The sequence below is a fragment of the Musa acuminata genome, chromosome BXJ1-3 (genome assembly GCF_036884655.1).
Source record: "Musa acuminata AAA Group cultivar baxijiao chromosome BXJ1-3, Cavendish_Baxijiao_AAA, whole genome shotgun sequence".
In the NCBI taxonomy this organism is placed as follows: Eukaryota; Viridiplantae; Streptophyta; class Magnoliopsida; order Zingiberales; family Musaceae; genus Musa; species Musa acuminata.
Window position 1 is genome coordinate 45,058,891 of NC_088329.1, and position 25,224 is coordinate 45,084,114.

Consider the following 25,224-nt stretch of genomic DNA (forward strand, 5'->3'; position numbering starts at 1 on the left):
CATTCTTGGCATAGACAACATCCAAAGCTTCAGCATCAACGGATGCTTCAGTGTCCAATGTAATTTGTTTGATATTGCAATAGCCAGAAGATTTATGATTCATTTTTTCGTGATGGCTCCAAAATGGGAGCCAAGTGAAGAGCCTCTGATTTTAGCAGATTAAAAGAACAAACTTCAAGTTGTACCTCAGCCCTATATTAACTCAAAACAAAACAAAATTCATAAAAGTGAAGCATAAAGGCATCTACTCATACGACCTAATCAAGACATGATAGGCAAATCAATTGTTATGGTAATTTCTTGCACAAAGGAGCAATTTTTAAAGAAAATTAAGCAGTACACATGCCACTAATTCTGCAAACCCGAAATATGCACGTACGCGGAGATAAAACCTGCAATTTCTTTCGATATTTCACCAAATTAGCAGACAACAAAACATTGTTGGAGCGCATCAACCGAAGCAGCTTTCCTCCCCCGAAGGATTGCTACTACAAGCAAAAAGAAGTGGGGAAAACCTAGAAGCAAACACTTGCGACTCTTCGCCTGGATCATAAAAGAGAACAACAAGATGGAACTCATCAAATAATACGCCCGATTCTAATCCAAAAGAGAGGAATGAACCGACTTCAAATGGGAGAGCGAAGGAGCGATCGATCGATCGATCGGGAACTTTCCTTCGAGCAACCGAAGAAAAAAGGAGGGCAAAAGAGCGAGTTGGCTTTAAAGGGAGAATGCAATGAATTTGGAGGGACTCGCTCGAGGAATTTGGGGCTTGCAATGGAGAGGAGATGAATGAATCATTTCATATCAATCTACGTTTTAGAATACGATTGTAATTAATTAGTAACAAAAATTATATTTATAAATTCTTATAAAAATTACTTACTTTTTGAGATTTTTTTTTTTATAGAGAATCCAATATATTCTTTAAATAACTATTTTACCCCTTCATTGGTTGTACTCTCTATCTCGTCTTCTTCGTCACTCTCGCTGGAACCTAGTAGTCGACGAGCGATTGACCGTAACAGAGCAATTGACAGAAGCACCTAGCTCTCGTGCAAGAGTTGGTCGTTCCTCTTCGCCACGCATAAGGCCGCTCCCTTTGTTATAGGCCTCATGTGAGGGCTGCAAACGATGACATTTCATATGAAAGAAGGAACAAAATGATCTTTTCATATGATGTTTATCAAATTTTAATTATATATATATATATATATATATGTTCATTATTGTACTAAATTTTGAGGAGAATCCGATGCGATCATCACGCAACTTGAAGAACAATCTGCAATCGCAGCTTTTCTCAGGTCATGGCTACAGAATTCTTTTCGATTCGTAATGTGTTCGTGCCTGTAAAGAAACAACATTGGTTCATCAGTGCAACATTGCATGTATTCACAGGCCACATTAAGTATGATGCACCTGATCACCACCATGACTTGATTTGCTAAGCCAGAGATGCAAGCGACAGGGCAAAAGAGTACTCATGAGAAAACCAGAACTGGCATTCAGCTATACTGAGATTCGAGCGACAGAAACCTACAAGAAAGAACAAGCAATCCATCTTTTCCTCTGGTAGCAGGAATGCATCAAGTAGCAAAGCCTAGTAGACCAAAGGGATCAGTTCTCTCATCAAATACAACAGAAGGCACGCTAAGGAGAATGGAGGAGGTAGGATAATGGTGCAATCACTAGTTCCTGTCTAAACATTACTGGAGAACAATAAGCCATAAAGAGTAAAATTAGACAGTATCATGAAGTATCCTCAGCTTGAACCTTTAAACCTAATATTATGATCACTAAAGAGCCCGAACTATCTGTCCCCGCTGAACTCCCAACTAGACGACAGCAGGCATGTCCTTAAGCCATTGATCCAATGGCTTCCCGATCGAGTAAACGATGAAGCCAATCTCCCTTAGCTTCTCAGGGTCCACGACATTGCGCCCATCAAAGATAAAAGCAGGCTTCTGCATATTCTCATAGATCTTTGCATAGTCCAGCCTTTTAAACTCATCCCACTCGGTCAGGATGCAAACACCATGTGCCCCCTTGGTGGCCTCGTATGCATCCCAGGTCACAGTAACCTCCTTCACAGCTGTTGGGCTCGTCGGCTGGAGGTGGATGGGGTGATCCCAGTCGAACTTGTTCATCGCAAGATCACGCCGGATCTGGTCTGCAGACACTTGGGGATCATAGATACTAATCTTGGCCTTGTCGCCCAAAAGACCCTTGCAAACATCGATGGCTGGAGTCTCCCTCGTGTCACCTGTGTCCTTCTTGAATGCAAACCCAAGCACAGCAATCTTCTTTCCAGAAACAGTGTTGAACATGGAAGAAACCACCCGGTTCACGAACCTGCTTTTCTGGTAGTCATTGATCTTGATAACTTGCTTCCAGTAAGTGGCCACCTCTGGAAGACCATTGCACTCGCAGATGTAGACCAGGTTAAGGATGTCCTTTTGGAAGCAGGAGCCACCAAACCCCACACTCGCATTCAAGAACTTAGGCCCGATCCTGGAGTCTTTTCCAACAGCATAGGCGACCTCAGACACATTGGCACCCGTGGCCTCACAGAGCGCTGAAATGGCATTCACCGACGAGATCCTTTGAGCCAAGATGGCATTAGCAGCAAGCTTGGATAGCTCAGCAGACCATAGATTGGTTGTGATGATTCTATCCTCAGGAACCCAATTGGCATAGACCTCTTTCAGTGCTTGGACGGCCTTCCGACCCTCTGGGGTCTCCCGACCACCTATAAGCACTCGATCAGGGTTGAACAAGTCCTGAATTGCTGTACCCTCTGCAAGAAACTCTGGGTTGGAGAGGATCTGGTAGCTGATGCCTTTGCTGTTGTGGGTTAAGATCTTTTCGATTGCCTCGGCGGTCTTTACAGGGACAGTGGACTTCTCAACCACAATTTTGTCAGATTTGGATACATCAGCGATCATGCGAGCTGCACTCTCCCAGTAGGTAAGATCAGCTGCCTTACCTGCACCAAGGCCACGGGTTTTGGTCGGCGTGTTCACCGAGACAAAGATGATATCAGCTTCACAGACATGCTTTTCTACATCAGTACTGAAGAAGAGGTTCCTCCCTCGGCATTGCTTAACCACGTCTTCAAGCCCTGGTTCATAGATTGGGAGTTGATCGCTGTTCCATGCTGCAATGCGAGTGGCAGAGATGTCCACAACGACCACCTCAATGGATGGGCATTTCAAGGCAATGACGGCCATGGTCGGGCCACCGACATAGCCAGCCCCGATGCAGCAGATCTTCACCATCTTTGCCTGTTAAAATAATATGAACCAATCAAACAAACAACAGTAGGAGACAATCAGAAAGTGCAAACTTCATCAGATCAAAATCATCTATGTTTTTTTTACACTTCGAAACATTACGGCATATGGAAAACGGATTGCAGATCCAAAACCCATAAAAGGCTACATTGTTTTCTTATTTAATCACTTTGAAAGCAATCAGCATGCAGATGAACATTTGCAATTTTTCCTGTGAGTCAGTGAGTGAAAATTAATTTCCTTAAACCAAATAACAGAAAACGAAACCAAAACAGATAGATTCAAAAGTTATACCTTTATATTTAAAATAATCAATAGTTAGGACGTGCCAGTGAAAAAAATATCATAAACATATAATGAGGAAACATAAATCTTGAGAACACATGATAAAAAGCATAGATCAATGTCTATTATCTCTTTAGAACAGACACATGCAGCTGATCTCTTAATGAAAGCTACTCGAGCACCAAAAGAATTACCCATGTATCAGACATGAACATGCACAACCTGCAAATACCAATTCCGGAAAACGCGCAGATCTAAGACAACCAACCCATCCAATAAGCCCTACAGCTATAATAAACTAGCACACACCACAGATCTGAACCCAAAGCGTTGAGATCAGTATGTGTGGGTTGGTGTCCAAAATTCAACACCCAAATTAATCTAATTCAAGCTGCGACTAAACAGATTCCGAGTACAATCCCAATCCCTAACTGGATCCACATCAAATCTCGCACGACAAGAACAGATCTGGCCTTTGTTCATGACAACCAACGTGTGACGACCCCGCAAGACAGACAAGGTAATGATTTAGCATGCGAAGATACATGGAAGAAACCCGCAAGATTTAGCAGTTGAACGCATCAGATCAGGCGCGAACATTACCTCCTTTTCCACAAGAAAGATATGGGATTCAGCAGGCACAGAAGACCGCGAGAGAGAGAGAGAGAGAGAGAGAGAGAGAGAGGAAATGTGTGTGTGGAGATACAGGAGGCGGTCTGCACCTCCTTAAATTCCCAAAAGGAGCTGAGCTCCTTCCGCGTCCTTCCCCGTTCGTGAACCCGTCCGCCGCACGGAAAAGTCAAGATAACGCGTCGGTGAACACCAGACACGGAACACGAATGATTTGTCAGAAAAGAATGTTTTATATTTACATATTTGTCCCTGAAAAATAATATTCGACATCTAAGATTAATTTTTGGAGCAAAGGCAAAATTATTCCTCATTATTTTTTTTTCTGAAAGAATATATATATATATATATATATATATATATATATTAGCACGTATAAGATTATAAGCATATTTTGTATATAATGAAATATCAAAGCATATCGTAGGCATCATATAAAAAATAATTCAGAAACGGAGCAAATATGTGTTTTTAGAATCAATTTCTCTTAAGTTAAATCATATCTCACCTTAAACCAGATCTATTTGCCTTAATAAAAATATCCTTTGCATATGTCTATTGACTTTATGATGATTATTCCTTATTTCAATTTACATGATTAAGATGCATATTTTTATGAATTGTGTAATAATTCATAAATTATGTCAATAACAAAATCTATATGTATCATTCAAATATATTCATAGCATTTTAGATCATTCTTTCTCATTTTACATTCTATCATGATAGTATAATTCCTTTATGAATTAAAATTTTTAAAATTATCAAAATATTTAAGAATTATGTATGGCAAAAAACAATATTGTATTTCAAAATTCAATAGGTCATTAATCAAAACATTTCATAGCATTGAAATACATCTACTTCAAAGTTGTAAGTGTGTGCTTCTAAGAAGATTATGATTTACAACTCCCTTTTTACTAATTATAATATTTTTTTAATTTTTTAAATAGTTTTAAAAATTATTTTTTATAAATGGATATAAATATCCTCCCTCTTCTCTCATTCTCCTCTTTTTATTCCTCGTATTATTATTATTATTATTATTATTATTATTATTATTATTATTATTATTATTATTTTTCTTCTCAAAGAATAATATTGAAGGAGTGACAGATACGATCAGAGTATAAAAGCGTAATTTAGAGATGAATTAAAGAGCAATGATTAATGAACGATAAGGAGTGTTGGGGAGCATCGACAATATTAGACTACGTAGGCAATGAGTATAGTGGATGTGGGGAAGAGAAAAAAATATAAAATCAAAATTACAATGTATCGATGATACGAGAGTGTGCATATGGTGATAATAATAAATTTTTTATTTTATTATTTAAAAAAATTATGAATGATAAGAAGTTGTAGTAGTTCAAAAAAAAAAAAACTCTAAATAGTGAGCTATTGCTGTTCAAAGTTCTAAGTATGTGCTTCTAAGAAGATTATGATTTACAACTCCTTTTTTACTATTTATAATATTTTTTATTTTTTTAAAATATTTTAAAATTTATTTTTTACAAATGGATATAAATATCCTCCCTCCTCTTCTTCTTCTCTCTTTCTCCTCTTTTTATTCTTCCTATTATTCTTTTTTTTTCTTCTCAAAAAATAATATTGAAGGAGTGACAAGTATGATCAAAGTGTGAAAGCATAATTTAGCGACAAATTAAAGAACAATGATTGATGAATTATAAAGAGTGTTGGGGATCATCGACAATAATAGACTACGTAGGCAATGATCATAGTGGATATTAGAAAGAGAAAAAAAATATAAAATCAAAATTACAGAGTATCAATGATACGAGAGCGTCCATATGGTGATAATAATAAAATTTTTATTTTTTTATTTAAAAGAATTATGAATGATAAGAAGTTGTAGTAGTTCAAAAAAAGAAACCTCTAAATAGTGAGCTACTGCTGTTGATCCATTACAATTGATGGAAACCTGCCTAATATGCCACAAATCTCTCATCATCGAAGAACTGGCTAAGCCGTCCACAATTTCCTTGCACACAACGCTCATCATACTTTGTGAAGATGGACTATGGAAGATAGGTAATTTAAGGTCCTGATGACAAGGTAATTCCCACCTAAAACATGAGGAACAGCATCAGTCCAATTGACAAAGACTACCTATCACAATTCAACTAGTCCAATTGCTACTTGAATCGGTCAGCACTTCTACAGACTCGGTCTAAATCACAGGAATTATACTGACAAGAAGGTTCTGAAGTCTGCAGGACGTAAACCGAGTCGAGTTGACGTGGGCCGAATCGGACCAGAGCAGACTCGGTCGCGTGGTTGACCGTTGACAATGTGATCCGGCTCAAGATCCATTTTATTGCGCAGGATGCAAGGGCCGAGGCTCAATCCGACGGTTGAGATTAGATCGTTATTCAAAATTTACACAAAGCGGGGCCCTGGTGAGAACTAGCCGTTAAAAATCGCCTTCCCCCCGAACCCCGCTTACCCTTTTAATTTCTCGATTACGTTCTACACAAACCCTAAGAGGAAGGACCGAGCTTTCGTCCATTTCTCGACTCTCCAATCCTTACTTCGAGGAGATGGCGACTCCCTCGAAGAAGACGTTGCCATCTCGATCTCCGACCTCGGAGATTCTGAAGGTTTCGGAGAATTTCGATCCCAACGTTCCGATTTCGCCCCCTTTTTCTTCTAAGAAACCGATCAAATCTCCGGCGATCCTGTCGGCGCAGTTGAAGAAGGCCAACCCCAAAACCCCTGGTCGGATCGTCGTGCCGCCCCCCCCGCCGGAGCGGGCCGGGAAGTTCATCGTCGCCAAGAAGAGCTCCGGGAGGGCGGGGAAGGGACTCGATTTTGAGAAGTGCCGGAAAGAAGCCTACGAGGCCCTCCGTGCATCGCAGGAAGAGTTCTTCAGGAGAGGTTGCTCCTCTGGAGCCGCCTGGGTTGCGGACTCGGCACCTGGTGAAGCTGACAGGTCCAAAGATGGATCTGAGAAGGATGGGACGAATGAGACGGGGGAGATCGTGAATTCGGGGGCTCAAGAGCTGGAGGGAGATTCCGATGTGACAAAGATGAGGACCTTGGTGATGGAGAAGGCGATGAGCAGTATGCCTGAACCGGGGTCTGGCCGCGTTAAGCATTTGGTCAAGGCATTCGAGAGCCTCCTTTCCATTCCGAAGGATGATGAGGGCGAAAATTTTGACGAAGAAAGGAAGCCTTCGAACTGGACATTGCTGGGATTACAGCAATCTGCCAAGGTCGTGGAGGCTGGACCTTCTTCTACATCCTTTTTCTCTTCGGCAGAGTTCTTCCCTTCCAGAGAATTTGAAAGGGGCTTGAGGTTGTATTCTTCGATAGAGTGTCACAGTGACAGGTTAGTGATGTTGAAACTTTAGGAAAAACGGAGGGCTTTTTTTTTTTGTGTGTGTAAGCTGTTTTGGTTGATGTCCTTAGACTTTGAACGTTCTGATTTCAGGTCGAGTTGGGGGAGCAGGACATCTGGTAGAGGAAGAAACAAACGCAATGTAAGAAACTATACATTTGTACATGCTTTTTTAACAGTTTGGTAATGTTGAATAGATCTTTCTTTTGCAGTTTTGCTTTAAAATTTAAAATTCATGTATAATATTTTGGCTTTGACAATGAAAATTGATTATGCTTGCCAGAGCTCTGAATCTTTGAGAAGGAGCTGGAATAAGATGCTTAAAGTGACAATCCAGCATCCATTCAAATTGAGGACTGAGGTACATTATTACATTAATTTCCTTAATAGTGTATATATAATTACCAACCGAGGTAACCATGGTGAAATTATTAGGGAAAATACTGGGCATAAACACGAGTTTGACTAGATTTTGTCCATTTTTGTGTAATAGTTTCTTCATTATGTCTAAGTATGAGAACTAGATTATAACATCTCTATCATGAAGCCTATAGAAAAAAGGGGCATGGTGTTGCTACACATGAATATACAAGTAATGAGGCAGAAAGATTATGAAGAGTAACTTGAGGTTGAAAAGACAAAAGGGTAGTAGTGGTATGGCTTTTACTCGGGTCCTCAGTAATGGTTAATATTTTGTCAGACATTTTAGGTATATTTTTCCTGGAATCAGTACTACAATTTTGGTTATTTGTTAATTATTTAAAATGTTCACCCCTGTTGGTGTCTGAAGGTAAGGACATGCATACTTTCACTACTCACTAATCTTGAGATAGAATAGGTTTTTTTTGTACGATCGTGTTGATAGCCATAATTTTTGTATTGGTAAACAACTAGATATAACTAGGCAAGCTAATTACTATAGTAGAGTGTAACCATCAGGTAGTGGTCACAGACATACATTTGATGGTGTACATGAAAAAAAATTGATTTCACCAATCTGTCAAGGTCTTAAGTTCAATGTTCGCAACTTTACCTTGGCAGATGTAGGAGGCTGATATGGGGCTATAAGATGCCTTTTCTGGATGAGGATTTTTTTAATGATAACAATTCCCAGAGATTTAAAAATGCAAAAATGGTAGAAATTTGTTATTTGTTTAGCCATCTACATAAAATAATGACACTTGAATTAGTTTTCCTTGTGTCATCCTTCATAGGTAGAACCACAACCATTTTCTCTAGTTATTATTTCTTTTTTTATCACATAGTTATCTGTTAAATTTAACATCTAGATAAAGCTTAAGTCAGCTAATCCCTTATGGTCAGAGAAATGTAATTTAGTCTCATTAATGCTGTACTTGTAAAGCAGTCAACTATATACTTGGGTTTAAGAAAATAGACCTTAAAGAAGCTTGAGATCAAGGCTTACTATTGTCATATAATATCTAGCTCACCGCATGAGCATCCTGATAGTAAGGTTCAAGGAGTCTGGCATACACAGCCTTACCCCTGTAAACCGTGATACTATTTTTGTGACTTGAACTCTTAGTCACCTAGGAAGCAAGGAACAACCTTAACCTTATTTTGGTGCCACGGTCTGCTGTCAAGGCTGATAAATGTCCTGTCCAACCTAACTTATAATTCATGTGCAAGGCTAGACTAATCTTGAATCGCATGTGTTCCCTTGTACCATCTGAGGCATTAAATTTCATTGTGCTCATTATCCTACCCATTATAGGCTTGTGAGAAAAGATATGAAGTTTAGTCATGATGTCTCAAGCTGAAATAGTGAACCTTGAGTTCACATATCCTTCTTGCACTTCCCTTTGTTTTTCTGTCAATATTCTATTCCTTTTATAATTATATCTATTAGATGGTGATCAATTTCAGCCAAAGTACATTTGTTGACACATATAAGCTAAACACAAACATATCTTGTTGTATCCAAGAATTCAAGTAATTATTTTTTTTTATCCTTACTGAACTTTATCCATTATATTGTTTACAGCAAAGAGGAAGGATTAAGGAAGAACAGTTTATCAAGAAAGTGAAAGATATGCTGATGGTGGAGGAGAAGCAACGCATACCTATTGCTCAAGGCCTTCCATGGACCACAGATGAACCTGAGGTGACAACCCCTTACAACTTCAAGCATCTAAAAGAGTTGCTAGTTATAACATTCTCCTTTATGAAACAGAATAATATGTTTGACTCTGAAGTGATCATTCTATAACAATGTTAATGCACATGGCATCATTATATAGCATATATTTTTATTGTTTTAACTACATATTATCTTTTAGTAAACGGGAAAGGTGTTTACTAATCCATAATATGTTCTTGTTATATAAATATATAAATTAAGATGAGGTTGTATTTGTAATTTTGTGGTGGTTAAGAAATTATCTCACTTAGCGATATTACTATATGTAGTACTTGTCTTTTTCCAATTACCATAACACTTCGTAGATTGAGTTTACTGCAAATCCATGGGTGCTATATCCTCATAGGCTTAATTGAAGATATATTTTAAGTTCTAGAGAGTGTAATTTCTTCTACACAAATAGATTCAGGAACTACTGGGCATGTCTTAAAATAATTCCATTGCTTGGTGTGCAATTCAGTTGTTGTGTAGTCTAAAGGAGCCTGAGAAAGTTATAATTAACTGAAGTTTGAAATTTTACATCACCTAGTGATCAAGATTACTTTTCTCAAAAGTAGAAATGAATGCTTCATTTGCTTATGAATAGCATTCATTTCAATTCTCTACCACTAAAATTTATTTGTGATGCTCAGGCTTCCACTTTTATGATTAATTATAGCATTTGCAATTGCAATTTAATTTAGTGGCAACATCTGACCTTTTCAAGCTAAAAAAGGAATATTATTTGGACCATAAATAGATCATAGTATTTTTCTACAGAAAAAATTCTTGCTTTCCAATGTACTATCTTCTTTTATGAATTTTCTACATTCATGAAGCACATTGATTTGCACAAATTTTTTAAGCACCCAAGAAATACTTGCTACCATTGCAATATTTTCCAACTCAAGAACACCTATGGAGACATTTACATGGTTGAAGTTAAAAGTTAAAACATGATGCATACACTTAGAAAGGATAGATTTTAAAATTGATTCAAATTAATGTAAACACAGTCGAGGGACAGCTAAATGTTTGAAACGTAAAACATGATGCATACACTTGGAAAGGACAGATGTAGATGATAATTTAATAAAAGTAAACATGGGTTTGATCTTTAATCAATAGAAACTCAGGCATGTCTATGATGAAGTATCTGCTATACGTATGGTTTATATGTATGATTTGTACAGGTCTAGTGTATGATAAGCTTTCAGCAAGATTAGCCAGAAATTGTAGAGACTATGTACTAAGAGTTATCATATTTGTTGGAGATAATGAATAAAATTGTTGAATTATCTTTTAACAACAAGAAGTAACTAGTTTCAGAATCAAACTGGAATCACCACAGATTGCAAGATACCCATGGATTTGAAACTTCAGTTGAATCTTTAATTGCCCAATCAAATATTTGAATAACTCGCTTCTTCATTCAGATACTGAATCTTCAACTCTTAACCTACAACAAACTTTCTTGATTATTGCTGACATTTGTCTTATTGAAATGTTTAGCATTTGGTCAAGCCCACTGTGAAGGAAAGCACTGAGCCAATAGACATTTTGTTGCATAGCGATGTCCGTGCAGCAGAAAGGGCTGAGTTTGATCAATTTGTAAGCTTTCTAGATGACTCTATTCATCAGTTAAATAAATAGTCAAAAAATTTTAGCATACTTCCACACTTTGATCTAGCAACCATGCCAAAACATAAAGATTCATTGCTTACTGCTTATAAGTTCAATGTCTCTTTAGGTCACGGAGCGGATAAACTTTGCTGAACAATTAAGATCGGAAAGAGAGATGCAGCAAAAGGTATTCCTAAATGACAAGAATTCACCATTTTGTCCTTTCTATGCATGTTATGTCAAGTTGTATTATACTTGGCCAAATAATTGTGTACATGGATATTTCTTCATAGTTGGAGGAAGAAGAAGAAATACGGAGACTCAGAAGAGAGCTTGTGCCTAAAGCTCAGCCTATGCCATATTTCGATCGACCCTTTGTTCCTAAGAAGTAAGTTCGGTGCCCACAAGTACTTTAATTCATGATTTTTGCCCACGAGTACTTTATGTATTTCCTGGACATGCATACATAATTTTGCTGTTTATTAGCCAAGCTGCATAAAGATCAAGCAAGGAAACAGCTTATATACGGTTGCCACCAATTTAATGGATTTTAGGGGTGATTTGGTCTCTCACAGAGCTGATGCATGAGAACCACATGTATGGGCCCCACTCATAAAATCTGTGATTGGTGACATCGCCCCTGACAGTTTTCATGGATGATTCAGTTCAACTAAAATAGAAGAATTCTTTCTTTACTTTTTCTTAATTTAGTAATTATTTATTTTATTTAATTATTAATAAAGCTAGACTCTCATTATTATGGTGACAGGTCAGAAAGGCCTCAAACAATCCCGAAGGAGCCAAGATTCCATATTCGCCCAAGAAAATCTTCATGGTATTTTTTTTTTCGTTTTTCATGCTAGTATTACCACATTGATCATATTCATATCATAATGCCATGAAAAAAATTATTCTTTCGTTATCTAAGTGATAAAAATTTTATTTTACTATCGTTTATGCTTCATTTCATTTTAGAGAAAAATGAGACTGCTGCGAGAACAAGCCTGATGCTTAAGAAGATAATATGATTGTCACTAATATATGACCATGACTTCTGATAGTCTATTTTTGGTCAACTCCAGTGCTTCAATGTTGCAAAGATGATGGACACTTTCAAAATTCTACATGACTCCTGGACAGCAGTTACAAAGTATATTCTACCCCATGCCTTCTTCAGTATGCTCTATTCATCCTCTTACAATGTGCTTAATTTTTTTCCTCCAACTTTTGTAATGATTTGAACATCAAGACTCTGTATATAGGATTTATATCTTTTTCAGAAAGGCCTGAAATACATTTTCACTCTATGGGTTCTATTTCTAGAGCCAATGAGACGACCTCTTGTCTGAGTTTGCAGACTAGTATAGTGATCTGAAATGGAGGATACCTCCGTATCATTTGAATTTTCAAAATGCCTGTCATCCAATTTTGGCTGGATCTTTGACATTGGAGTGATTATTTCTCATTTGCTTTGGGTTATTGACTTTTTCTGGGGGGGGTTGACACCTGAATGATCTAACAGTTTAAGACACACTGCATTTGGCAGTGTCCGGCCTCCATAAAAGTGCAGATAACTGGTCAGTGCTAAGTTCCACAAGCTCTGTAGGCTTGCAAGCTTGTCATTGTACATAGTGACCATGTTTGATCTGATTGTAACTGAGATGTAAATTTCCTTTTGTTTTCTGTGTTAAGGATCAAACTGTTTGTCATTATTAAGTGCAGCTTTGTACTTGTAAACATTTTGTATCCATCAAGGTTCATGGTACTCTCATTACTAGGTATCATCAATGCACGCAAAATGAAACAACTAGGAACTCTTTGGGATCAGCGTAGGGGAATTGAGCAATTAGGAACTCTCCATTCGTGCTTCTTGCACATTGCTTTCAGTTCTTTTCCCTTTCGATTTCTCATCTCTCATAGTGAATGACAAAAATATTTCTTTTTTCTTTTCCTTTTTTTTAAATATGATATATAAATGCTTCTGAAGAAAACATGGAAACGTCTTTTGTATTCAGATTTCGAGCTTAAATGAAGAAAAAATATGGTGATATAAAACGAAAATAGTGGAGAAAATGCTAGTAACACTTTTTGTATGGATGTGTTACTACCGCTTTATCCTCACCGTTCGTACTAAAAGTGAGATATGATCGAGCGGCGAGGGAATGCGTCTGAGCGGCACGTGCGAGTCGACATCAAAACGTGTTGGATTTGGGCCCATTACCGGACGAAATAAATGGGGCCATCGTCTCCCATCGGTTCTGTCGATCGGAGGGCGGACGTCTCATCATCATCGGCAATCACATCCATCGCTTTCCTCGCCCCTCGCTTCGTTCGCTCCGCCGTTTCCCTCTTTAAATCTCCGCTACTCCCCTCTCCGATGTCTTCGCTCCATGATCCGTCCCTTCTCGTCTCACCTCTGCCATCGCATTCCGCTTCACCGATCCGAGCCGCGTCCCATTCTGCCACTAGGGTTGCGCTCGTGATCCGATCACTCTTTGTTCCTTGCCGGATCTTGGATCTCTGGTTTGATGGCGTCCATCTCTGTTCCGTGCCCAAAGTGCTCTGTGATCCCTCGGAATTGGGCTACTAAGTCGAGCTCCTTGGCCTCGTTTTCGAATCCGCCGCCCTCTTCGGTCTCGGGATCTGCCTGGCTTCCTTCGTCGAAGGTGACTCTGTGGAACTTGAGCTTGTGTAGGCATTATAAGCGTGAAATCCTGCCGATCGTCGGCTTGGTTTCATCGGTGATTTGCTTGGTAGTCAGCCTCTTTTAAAGGGATCGTTTCTGATCATTGATAGAGAAAGTTGTCTCTCTGATACTTCTTTGATTGGACTTCCAATTTTTGCCATCATTATTAACTAGATATGCTTGGCATTCGTCTTGGTAGATGCACTAATGCCATCTGCTGACAACTAATTCGGCAATTAGATCGGTAGTTTATCCTCTTACGATGGGGAGATACTTCTGATTGGTCCCTTTTAGAAGTTATAATCACTGGTTTCTGACTAGTAATCTCTTTAATTGTTCTGGCAACCTATAATGTTGGAATCGGAAATGACTTGGGCAATTTTGGAAAACTACAATACTATTAGTAGTTGAACTTTAGTAAGTCGTGTTTGACTTATCAATGTATCAAAGTTTATTGTGAATATTGTTAATTTGAATAGGCCTGTCATGAAGCCAGATAACTTGGAAACGACACTAGTAAATTTGACAAAAACGTCAATGCATAATAGTAAGGATCGCCCACCTCACCAGTGTATTGATTGATCAGTGGTACAGTATGTACCGCTCCATATCGACATACCATGTGTCGGTATGACGAGGTGTACTGACAACATAGAATAATGGCCAAAAATAGTTCCAAGGATTTCTGAAAAATAGAAAAAAGAATTAGATTATTTTTTTTGAGTTGGAAATAAATATAAAATTAGTATAATTTTAGTAAAAATAATCTAAATTAGGACATATATCTTATTCGGGCTTTTAGGAGTAACTTTATGGTACAGTTTGGATGATCCTTCCGTTGATATTGAATTATCTAAAAAATAACAATTTAAATTGTTAGATTATTTGTTAAACAACTTAAACTTTAAAATTCAAATGAATCAAATAATTGATCGATATATATATCTGGTTCTACCATTAAAAAGAATGATGAGACTCTATGGACGTCAGATCAGGGTCCTCAATCCTATGTATCTATATATCAATTTGACATGTTTGTTAGATCCAATTTTGAAATTGATCTCACGATATAGTGTATTGATACATCGAATGTCATTGATGTATCAATGTGGTGATGATCGTAATTTGATCGTCATGAACCACATGTGTCCGAGGTAGCTCTTGAGGCAAGTACGATTGTGGCATGTATTGATGTTGAGCATGGAGAATGTAGAAACTTTTATTTTCACCGTTGATATGTTGTTTTATATCATAAGATTAACCATCGTATTGCTGCTTAGAGAAGAATGACCAATTATCATGTCAATCTCCATGATCCGAATCTTGAGTGACATGCGTAAAATACTGCACATCAGTCCATGCACCATCCTCAAACTGTGTAGATAGGATCATCGACTCCTCGACATCATTATCATCGTTGGTCAAGAAATTGCTATCTATGTTGTTGCCATGTCTCCGAACCGAGTGTATTGCTGAATACGATTGAAAAGTTGTCTACATACCTTTGATTAAAGAGTTCTTCCTCTAACTTAGGTGTTAATCCTCTCTAATTAGCCTCCCAAGTTTGATCTCAATTCACGAATCACAATTTTATGAATTTTTAAGAGAGTATAAATGTATGAATGAGAGAAAGAAGTGAGTGAGAAAGAGATTAAGAAAGTACAAGAGTTTAAGAGAGTGAAAGAGGGTGAAAAAGGGGGAGGAAAGAGTTTAAAAGTCTTTTCAAATGGACCTGAGTCGTCCATCAGTAACTGTTGGATTTTGATTGTTATCGAGCAGTATATGCTCGTATCAGGTGGTCCGTGTATCGGGTGGTATACTATGGTATGGCAAACCTTGGTTAAGAGGTTTTTCAATATTAAGGGCTAAGATCTGAAAGTGGATGGTGCACTCTGCATTTTTTCAGTAAATTAATATGGTGAGGAAGAGGAGTGTGATTGATGTCCTATCACTGCAGCAAATTAGTTATTGCTTATGTTTTGGATATCTAGGATACTACAATGTTCCCATTTTGGTGGGAATCAGAGCATTAGTTGGAATAATAGCATTGTAGGATCATCTAATACAACCTGAAGATGGAAAATTGAAAAATTGGAGCATCATGCATTGTTCTTCAAGACATATTCATAAGGCAAGGAAGCTTTAGTAGGATGCAATTCTGGGCTTTTTTATTATAAAGTTTCATCATATATTGGTGAAGAGGGAACATCCGTGGCATTTGCTTATTTATTTATTGTCAATAAATGTCCTACTTTGGAAATCTTCAAAAAGTTTTGACCCTTTTTCTTTTCTTATTTAGTTACATGTGAGTTTTTTTGTTGTTGTGTAGCAGAATTCAGATATAACTTCTCTATCATTTTTCCTCTGGAAAAAAAAAATCTGATGAATTTGAATTTCTCCTGCAGGATTCTACAAGTAGACATTATCCCATTTTAAAGGCTCATTTTCAGGAGGTACCTGTTGACTGTGATTTCAGTGACAAGTAAAATAGCTAAAAGAATATTTTGTTTGTTTTATGACCCCTTTTATTTCGAAGGTAACTGTTGAAACTTCATCAAATTCTTCACCTATAGCATGGACAAAGTCAGAGACTTTACCTATAAAGATTAAAGATGCTGGCGTCGTCGAGGAATCTGGTGGTCCAAATGAAGTAACAGATTCAACCATATCTACATTCATGGCTGAAGTTTCAAGTCTTGTTAAGTAAGATTACCCCACTTTTTCTTTAGTTGAACTGTTGAAAAAGAAAAAGAAATTTGTGAAGTGCATCTTTTCTTTTTTTTTCTTTTTAACTATTTTGCTTACTTTGGGAAACAATAAACAAGCAGAAGAGCAGGAAATGGATATTATGCTACGGAAGGCTAATTTTGAAACTGCTACAGATTTCCTTTTTTTTTTTCTTCTTTTGCATTGGAACCTGTAGTTACGGTGTCACACCTTTTAAATTAGTTCCCAATGGTAAATAAGCTGACATATTTATATCCCAGAGAGGTACTATGTATGGTAAGCTTAAGCTTTTCCTATCCTAGAGATACGGATCTTGACTCTCTTGCTCAAAGCACTGTCACGGAGCTACAATCACAGTCAATAGTTGGTTTGCAACAACCCCAAGCCTTGTGGATGTCTAGTACTTTCTAAAATCCTAATTTCAACATAGGAAGTATAGGATTTGGATTTGTAAGACTCAAACCAATTGCATAAAATAATCTTCTCTGCTGTATGTGTGAGCAGGCTTGTGGACTCTAAAGATATAACAGAACTGCATTTAAAGAAGGACGGATGTGAGCTCCTAATAAAAAAACACGAGGCTTTACCTCAGCCACCGGTTGCTGCTTCTCCTGTGATAATGCACTATCCGCAGGCTATGCATCCACCCCAACCTACCAATCCTCAAGCTGTCCCTCCTGCACAAGTTAATTCAGCGCCAGCTCTTCCGCCACCTTCAGCAACAGCCGGAAGTAAGTCATCAATTCCACCTCTGAAATGTCCCATGGCAGGCACATTTTATAGATGCCCAGCTCCCGGGGAGCCTCCATTCGTTAAGGTAATTTCTAGTAAAACCTTTTGAGTTCTAAAGTTTTACCATTTCGTTTGTATTTTTGATTCATATAGTTGCATCATCTTTGGCTATTTCTCAATTTGTCGAATGTTTGACTGCTACCTTAGCTGGTATCCATCCTGCTCTTACCCAAACTGATCCAAAACTGTCACATAGGTTGGTGACAAGGTCCAAAAAGGGCAGGTTGTTTGCATCATCGAGGCTATGAAATTGATGAATGAAATTGAGGTATTCTCCATTCCACTCTTCTCTAATCTACACTTTGCATAAGTTTATTTGGTTCTAATGCCTGTTATATCGACTCTTGACAACTAGCCGGTCAAGGTTTAGGTATGGTGGTGAAGAGAAATCCATCATAGTTATTTCTCCATGTTTACATCCTCTGGTATTAGCTTAAATAAATAATCGTTCCACGTAAAAATAAATAAATACAATATTCTCTTCTCTTGGTCCTTCTCGAAGACCGATAAAGGACATCTAGAAAAGAAGTGCAAAAAGCATTAGGAGATGTAGATTCTTTCGAGAAGTTAGAAAACAAAATAAAGTCTTACGATCACTGAAAGAAATTACTGAAAGGGTTGGGATAATACAACGCCTGGTGTGTCATATCTGCTACCCTTTGTGCAGTCTGATCAATCCGGAACAGTGGTGGAGATTATTGCTGAAGACGGAAAACCAGTCAGTGTTGACTCGGTACGTCTTTCTAATCCCGTCAAGAATCCTCAGAACGACCTTCCTCTTCTTTTCCGATAGGGCTAAACGTTGTGTGTATTGCTTTCTTGCAGCCTTTGCTCGTAATTCAGCCTTGAAAGATCGGATTTGGAGATGATTAGTTTTGTGTCAGTCTCACATATTTAGTTTGCCACCCATCTTCAACACACTGTTTTCATATCATTGTGAATTACTCTCGGCAATAAGTTAAATGAGCGTGGGTGATGAAAGAAGCTGTGATTGGACACGCCCTACTAAACAAAGACCTTTCGTATGAAGATTGAAAAGACTAGAGATTGATTTGTAAGTTATGTTGCCTCTGCCATTCATTCTCCGGTCCGATAGTAATGAGATACGTTGTATGCATGAAAACTCTATGTTTCCAATACTCATTCCTTTGTGTCAAATCTCTTACGGTTGGGAAGGCATTTGAGATATAGAGTTGTGGTTCGTGGCACCTTAATCACTCTATGATTCAAATACTGATTCTTTTCCTTGTTCTCGCTCTCTCTCGCTTTCTGTGTGCGCACACTTCCTCTCGTTAGTACGCTTCGTGAGGCCTCTTTGCAGTAGATCAACGCAGGTGTAATCTTGCGCAAGTTTAAAAAGGATTTATAAAAAAAATTAAGTACTTTCAAAAGTGAGCGATGGATAAATATACGATCACGACCCTTTCATCGCTCTATATTTGCGTTGATGCTTTATCATCGCAAAATCAAAATTCATTGCCAAAGCCATCGGGGAGATCTGTATCATCGCAAAATCAAAATTCATTGCCAAAGCCATCGGGGAGATCTGTCGCTTATCGAAATAGGACCTAGATATGCACACGCGTGCAACAACCCCCACCCCGACGCCAATGTCGTGCCCCTCCTTTCCTCAACCACCACTACCACCAACATTCTCTTGAGCCGTGAACGAGTGGTGCAGGTAGTTGTTAAGGAGACGACTAACCAGGAAAGACACAACATCAACATTGAGGAGAGGGGCGCACATCTCCAAGTCCTACTTCGATAGATGACAGATCTTCGCGATGGATTTGACAACGAACTTTGATTCCGCAACGATGAAGCGTCGAAACAAATGCACAATGACGAAAGGACAAAATAACAACTGCGTTAGCAAAAGACCAATATGCTAAATGTAACTAACTATAGAGAGTAATGTGTTAAGATGATTGACGATTTGTATCGTCAATTTTTTTTAAAAATCAATCCATAATATATGAAAATAAGATTATTTTTGCTCTATTTATCAATCGTTGCCTCGAAGGCTTGCTAAAACTACGATAAAACATACAAAAATCAAACAAAACACAAAGCCAAGCAACTATACAAAAAATCAAAGGCAAAAACAACAAATATCTATTGACGAAAATTCACAAACACATTTAGTTGAGTTTTTCTAAGTACAACCTTATATAAGTCTTTAAGAACGTGTAAAAAAGAAAATTTGAAAGCAAATGACTAACAAGTCTTGATGTCTCAAACAAAAGTACATCACTAAAGCAATGCAAGAATCACTTTAAAAGCAAAAAGAACTTGGAACACTGAAAAAATTGTTTTAGTCCCAAAAAGATCACTTAACTAGGTATCAAATTGCTCAACTTGTATACAAGCTCGAAAGTTCTAAATTGATCACTAATACTATCCTAGGGCTCCATCACCACCTAAGAATTTTAGGAGGCTGAGATGAGATGACCACAATCTTAGCTTATTAAAACTAAGTAAAAAAACCACAATACCAAGCTAAACACAACCATCCAGGATAGTACCCTAGTGATATTCACCCACAAAGGCTACTATATCCCCATAATCCCCTATGGTCAAATAGGGACCTGAAACGAATTGACGAAAACAAACATCTGGACAAACTATAGCCATCACTTCGTCAAAGCATAAGATCGAGATCACACAAATAAACATGAATACATACGATATAATAGAAAAATAAACTTCACAAGTACGAAACTATCATCGCATCGGTCACATGCAAACTTGTGCAAAAAACATGAGAGATGATTATCATGTTGCTCTAACAAATATAAACAAAGCACATGAACCTGAAAGCACAGGGAATGATGTTAAAAAGTGAGCAGCTTTCTCAGTGTACTAGCAGATGACGAAATCAGCAGTCTACCTCCCACGCATATCCAAGAAGGGAAGATGCTTTGTGCTGTTCAATGATGCAACATTGAGAGTATCTGCAAAATCATATCTCACTCATAAAAATGGCCGCCAAATTCAAGAAACATATACTCGGGCATTACACAATTGTATAGCTATAAGCAAATCTACTGTAAGCTTCTTCATTAGACAGAGAAAACTTTAAACACATCTTGTTAAAACTGCTTTCTTCTGGAAGACGCCGTTAAAATCTCTAGAAGAATGTTCATGTCTGCAATATTTTAATGTTTATTCGAGTGGAAGGACACGATGTATTTTGAAGAAATCAGCACTCCTGCAAATCAGTTAAGAGCACCACCTGATTAGGTTCTACAAAATGGATAGGAGAAAACAACAATATAAATCCTTACAAATATAACTAAATCATAATAAAATAACATATTTACAGTACGACTACGATCTCAAAGACCAATAGAGAAAAAGAACATATTTAGCAGCTCAAAGGTGGAAAACGATCCATGTTAGCTGAAATGGTTGGGATTAGGACATCTTGTGGTATTATAACATGTTAAGACCTTCAACAAAAAGAATTTGCACTCACCACTCATTTTATTGGATTGACACTCCAGAACATATAAGCAACTTCGAATCAGCTCCTCCACTAATAACACTGTCATTCTTCCACCAATCGGCGCATAGTACCTTTATCCAACAACACAATCAGTCAAAACCCGTTTCTCATGCTCAACCATGAAAGGCAAAATCTAAGCTTACCTTCTCTTTGTGTGAATCAATTATTGCCAAAGGCCACTACAAGAAAGAGTAGACATCGGTGTAAAGAATGAGCTCATGTAAACAATGAGTACAAAAAAAGATAAGGTCGGAGAGTACTGTACCGCTGTTCTCAGGTCCCATAACATCACCTTCCCATCATAAGATGCTGATAACAGATGAAACCACGACTTGCAATGCCATTTGCAAGCAGATATCCAAGATGAATGGGATGAAAACTGAAAAACGGGAGCCAGTGTTCCTGTTTAATAAGAATGTCAATTCTTGATACAGATTTGAGTAAATCAAAAGGATGTCAATTCTTTACACAGATTTGAGTAAAGCAAAGATGGTTCAACTAGCATAAGGTTTTCTCAATTACTTCACCTGGTTTGCGAGGGTCCCAAATCCTTAGGATGGGGTCAGAGCCTCCTGCAGCAATAAGTGCAGAACTCTCTCCACCAATGTCAAGGCAATTCAAAACTTTCCCGCATGCCTATGCATATGGATATACAAGCATGAAGCATGTGGAGATAATTAGCATTAAGAAGCTGATTAAGAAATTCGCAATTATGTGTCAGTATCCTAATGCACAGCACACTGGGTCAAACGTGCACACTAAGGAACTTGAAAAAATCAAAATTCATCCGGATCTGTTATACCAACCTGTGGTCCTGTACTACTCAACAACCACCAAAAATTAAATATATCATATATACCATGTAATTGAGATTGACTAAAACTCTGCATTCTTACCATATTCCACGTCTCTTGGCCTGTTTGAACATCCCATTGTCGGACAGAATGATCCCATGAGGCAGAATATATAGTTTTGCGTTCTGGCCAAACAATGGAAGATACACACTGTGAATGCCCTATGAGCGTTGAGGCAGCCACCCCCTGCAGTCAACCAGAAGACTCATGATGATGTCAGAAGTAAGCGACCACAAATCCAGAAAGAAATTTCAACATATTATTAGAGCTTGATACGCCCGAGTTACTTGGTAGTTTGAAAACACGACTGCCACCATGTTAATAATCTTTCATCGAATGGAATCATTCTCTGGGCATAGTCTTTTTCTCTAAACTGATTCATATGATTTGACAATATAGTACAATATGGAATGAATACAAAACAGATGTCCCAAAGTCCTAAAGGTACAAAAAAATGTGTCCAATATGTCAGTTTCAATTTTAAAAAAAGGCAACGAAACAGCAAAGATCTCCTTTTTCTACTTTTGTTACCCATCCTTCCTAATTTAAGACATTTTTTCATGACAAGAGAAACATCCTGAATGCTTTACTGTTTGTCGGATATTAAGTTCCACAATATGCTCAGTCTAGAAACATACCTAACAAAAACATCCTCGACTTGTTCAGTAATTGCACACTATAGCAAAACATATATGAAAAAGATCAAAATATAGTTTCATATACTTGGACCAAATTTGTAGGTTTCTTTTGTTTGGTGTGTGGGGATGGTGTTGGCTGGTTAAGGAGATAAAATGGACATTCATGTCCAACATGCTGTAAGGATTTTCAACTATATTGCAGGAAAAAAGTTTTCTTAAACATATGAACTAAAGTTTATTGGGTTTTGATCCTTGACTCCCAACCCTTGACCTAGACCAAATAACCCAAAAAAATGAGCTAAACAAGCGATCAGGTCTTTGAATTTTGCTTGTTATGTACAACAAGTTCCATGTCAATATCTCAAGGTTACTCCATCACTGCATATCAACAAAAGCAAGTAGTTAACAGGATCATTCATACCTCCAACTGCGACTCTACATGATTTTCTGTGTCAGAGACCAGTTTCCTCTTCTTTATTGACACAGTGTCACCTTGCACTTCGGAGTTCTTCACATCCCACAACTTAATAGAGCTGTCCCAGGAACCTGAACAAATCTGAAGGAAAAGTTGTAACGCGTCAGATCCCCAGCAGAGGTCATCCCAGTTATGGTGGACGAACAAAGGAAATAAGTACATATACCATATCTCCAGAAGGGTCCGAGGAGATGCTCTGAACAGATGATGTGTGCCCTTGAAGAATTTTATATTCTCTGATATTCACTGGATGCTCCAAATGTTCAGCATCATCAAACTTAATAGATACCAACACTTATTAGTGTAAGAAGAAACAATAGGCCAGAGATTCTGTTAAGTGGGGTTCAAAAACAAATAGGTCTACCTTCCAAAGCCTCAATGTCCGATCTTTTGAACCAGTGGCAATATGGAACCTGTTTTCACTTTCATCTGTTGCAAAAGCTTGGAGCTACCAAATTAATATGAATCATCCAAGTGATAACTAAAAAAATTACCTATAAAGATAAATAGATGCATATGCACAGCCACAAGGTGCAAAAAGAAAAAGAAATGTTCTTAAGCATCGGCATATGATCAAAGCTTGCAATACCTTTTCCATTGATGATGTGAGCAGAAGTAATTGCACCACTATGCCCTACTAATACATGTGTACATGCAGCACCACCTTTCCATAGCCTAAAAGAGGAGAAAATGTAGCAAAAACGATAATGATAAATCCTATTCATGTTTAGTTAACCCCCTGATAGATGGAAAGGCAGAAGAACATAAAAGTAAGTGGCTGCTAATCAGAATTAGGAAATTTACCTTGCAATGCCATCATAACAACCCGTTAAAATATAACTGCAAAAGCAAACAAGCTTGAGTTAAAACAAATACCGATGACATTGCCACGTACAAAGAAGAGGCAGATTAAAGTTACAAGGTGAAGCTGAAATAATAAAATGGCATCTCATTTGCTAATAGCTGAGGCTTGAGAAGCAAAGCTCGACCTAGTACTAGGACAAAGGCTTCGATCCTTTTACCAGCAACATTGAAACTAGTTAGAAGAGAGGCAATTACTGAATAATGAAAGAGACATTAAGCAACAGGCTTATACAAAAAAAGATATCAACTCTGCAGTCAAAGCCCCTATTTCACATCCATATGTAGTGAAAACAAGTAAAGAACAAAACAGGATGACTCATAATGCGCGACAACATATAAATTAAATGTGAATAAAGTACAGCTATCCAAATTGGGAGGCATAATTTCAATTTAAGCAACAAAACAAGCCCATCCAATAAAATTAGAAAAGACCATTGAAACAACCAGTGGATGATCAGAACCACTAAACCATGAGAAAGACATACACCCAATAAGACCTAAGAAACGTAGATGAACGAAATGCACCTTGGATTAGAACCGTCCACCGAACTAACCCAATCATCGTGCAAGCGAGGATCCTGCTGCTTCCGCGGTGCCACCGCCTTTATGTACTCGATTTCAAGCACTTTCTCCTGGAGCACACAATACATGATGAAGGCCAATTCAAACGCACGCCCACCGACCACCAAGAAAATGGAAGGGGAAACAAGAAAAAGAAGAGAGTAGGCGCACCGCGGAGATTCCTTTGGCAAGCAGGAACTCCTCGAGGGGCAGGCGGACGAGCTCGCCGTCGATCAAGAAGTCGAACGGCTGCGTCTCGTGCTCGGCGCTAGCTGCAACACGGCGTCATCAGAACAGGCACAGGCTCTCGTTAGAAGGTGAGACGGCGCCCGGATCCATCGATCGATCGGGTGCGAAGGAGAAGAGGAAGGAAAAAAGAGGCGAGAGACTACCGTTCTCGAGGAGTAGGTTGACGATCTCGGAGAGACCCATGCGGGTGAGGTTGGAGGGGACGGCGAGGGGGGCGGAGGGGACTCGGAGCGGCGGCCCGAGCTTGGTGGTGAACCGCACGCGGACTCGCCGCGCGGCCTCCTCGCTACCACCCGCGCCGCCAGCTACGCCGAAGTCCATCGCCGGCTCCCCTCTCTGCTCCTCTACTCAAGACGCGGGAGGGAGGAGCGACCGACAGAGAGAACGGAGGCGGGTTTCGGAAGTCTCTTAGGGTTTTATGAAGGTGCGGCCGAACCATTATTGGACTCTCAGTCTCGGTTGGATTAAACCATTTGGCGGAAGACCGAACCACATTTGCATATTCGTGTGGACGTATGTATCGCATATTAATACA

The 25,224-nt window shown here is 38.5% G+C and overlaps 4 protein-coding genes across 7 annotated transcripts; 2 read left to right on the plus strand and 2 right to left on the minus strand.

Annotated features, from left to right (window-relative positions):
- Nucleotides 1–1,487: 1,487 nt before the first annotated feature.
- On the minus strand, nt 1,488–4,370 carry LOC135634427 (UDP-glucose 6-dehydrogenase 4-like). The gene is made up of 2 exons (XM_065144888.1): nt 4,185–4,370; nt 1,488–3,287 (listed from the first exon to the last, which is right to left on the minus strand). The coding sequence occupies exon 2, from the start codon at nt 3,279–3,281 to the stop codon at nt 1,839–1,841; it is 1,443 nt and encodes a 480-aa protein (XP_065000960.1). The 5' UTR covers nt 3,282–3,287; nt 4,185–4,370; the 3' UTR covers nt 1,488–1,838.
- Nucleotides 4,371–6,697: 2,327 nt separating this feature from the next.
- Nucleotides 6,698–12,642, plus strand: LOC103979834 (microtubule-destabilizing protein 60). Its single transcript, XM_009396050.3, has 9 exons — nt 6,698–7,563; nt 7,666–7,714; nt 7,856–7,933; nt 9,578–9,697; nt 11,225–11,323; nt 11,463–11,522; nt 11,629–11,723; nt 12,105–12,170; nt 12,418–12,642. The coding sequence occupies exons 1-9, from the start codon at nt 6,773–6,775 to the stop codon at nt 12,437–12,439; spliced, it is 1,380 nt and encodes a 459-aa protein (XP_009394325.2). The 5' UTR covers nt 6,698–6,772; the 3' UTR covers nt 12,440–12,642.
- A 1,080-nt stretch (nt 12,643–13,722) lies between these two features.
- On the plus strand, nt 13,723–18,791 carry LOC135638277 (biotin carboxyl carrier protein of acetyl-CoA carboxylase 1, chloroplastic-like). Its single transcript, XM_065151340.1, has 7 exons — nt 13,723–14,001; nt 16,427–16,474; nt 16,558–16,724; nt 17,253–17,565; nt 17,737–17,808; nt 18,208–18,273; nt 18,366–18,791. The coding sequence occupies exons 1-7, from the start codon at nt 13,864–13,866 to the stop codon at nt 18,387–18,389; spliced, it is 828 nt and encodes a 275-aa protein (XP_065007412.1). The 5' UTR covers nt 13,723–13,863; the 3' UTR covers nt 18,390–18,791.
- A 1,406-nt stretch (nt 18,792–20,197) lies between these two features.
- Nucleotides 20,198–25,117, minus strand: LOC103979832 (ribosome biogenesis protein WDR12 homolog). Of its 4 annotated transcripts, none has more exons than XM_009396048.3 (14): nt 24,833–25,103; nt 24,612–24,712; nt 24,405–24,511; nt 23,820–23,855; nt 23,605–23,690; nt 23,380–23,444; nt 23,182–23,292; nt 22,962–23,096; nt 21,945–22,088; nt 21,576–21,684; nt 21,314–21,450; nt 21,192–21,227; nt 21,019–21,119; nt 20,198–20,494 (listed from the first exon to the last, which is right to left on the minus strand). In XM_009396048.3, the coding sequence occupies exons 1-13, from the start codon at nt 25,008–25,010 to the stop codon at nt 21,027–21,029; spliced, it is 1,338 nt and encodes a 445-aa protein (XP_009394323.2). In that variant the 5' UTR covers nt 25,011–25,103; the 3' UTR covers nt 20,198–20,494; nt 21,019–21,026. The 4 variants fall into 4 exon arrangements, with proteins under 4 accessions (XP_009394323.2, XP_065000962.1, XP_009394322.2 ...); XM_065144890.1 differs by having other exon boundaries at nt 20,255–20,494; nt 23,380–23,456; nt 24,833–25,107; XM_009396047.3 differs by lacking the exon at nt 20,198–20,494 and adding an exon at nt 20,496–20,751 and having other exon boundaries at nt 24,833–25,117.
- Between the last annotated feature and the right edge of the window lie 107 nt (nt 25,118–25,224).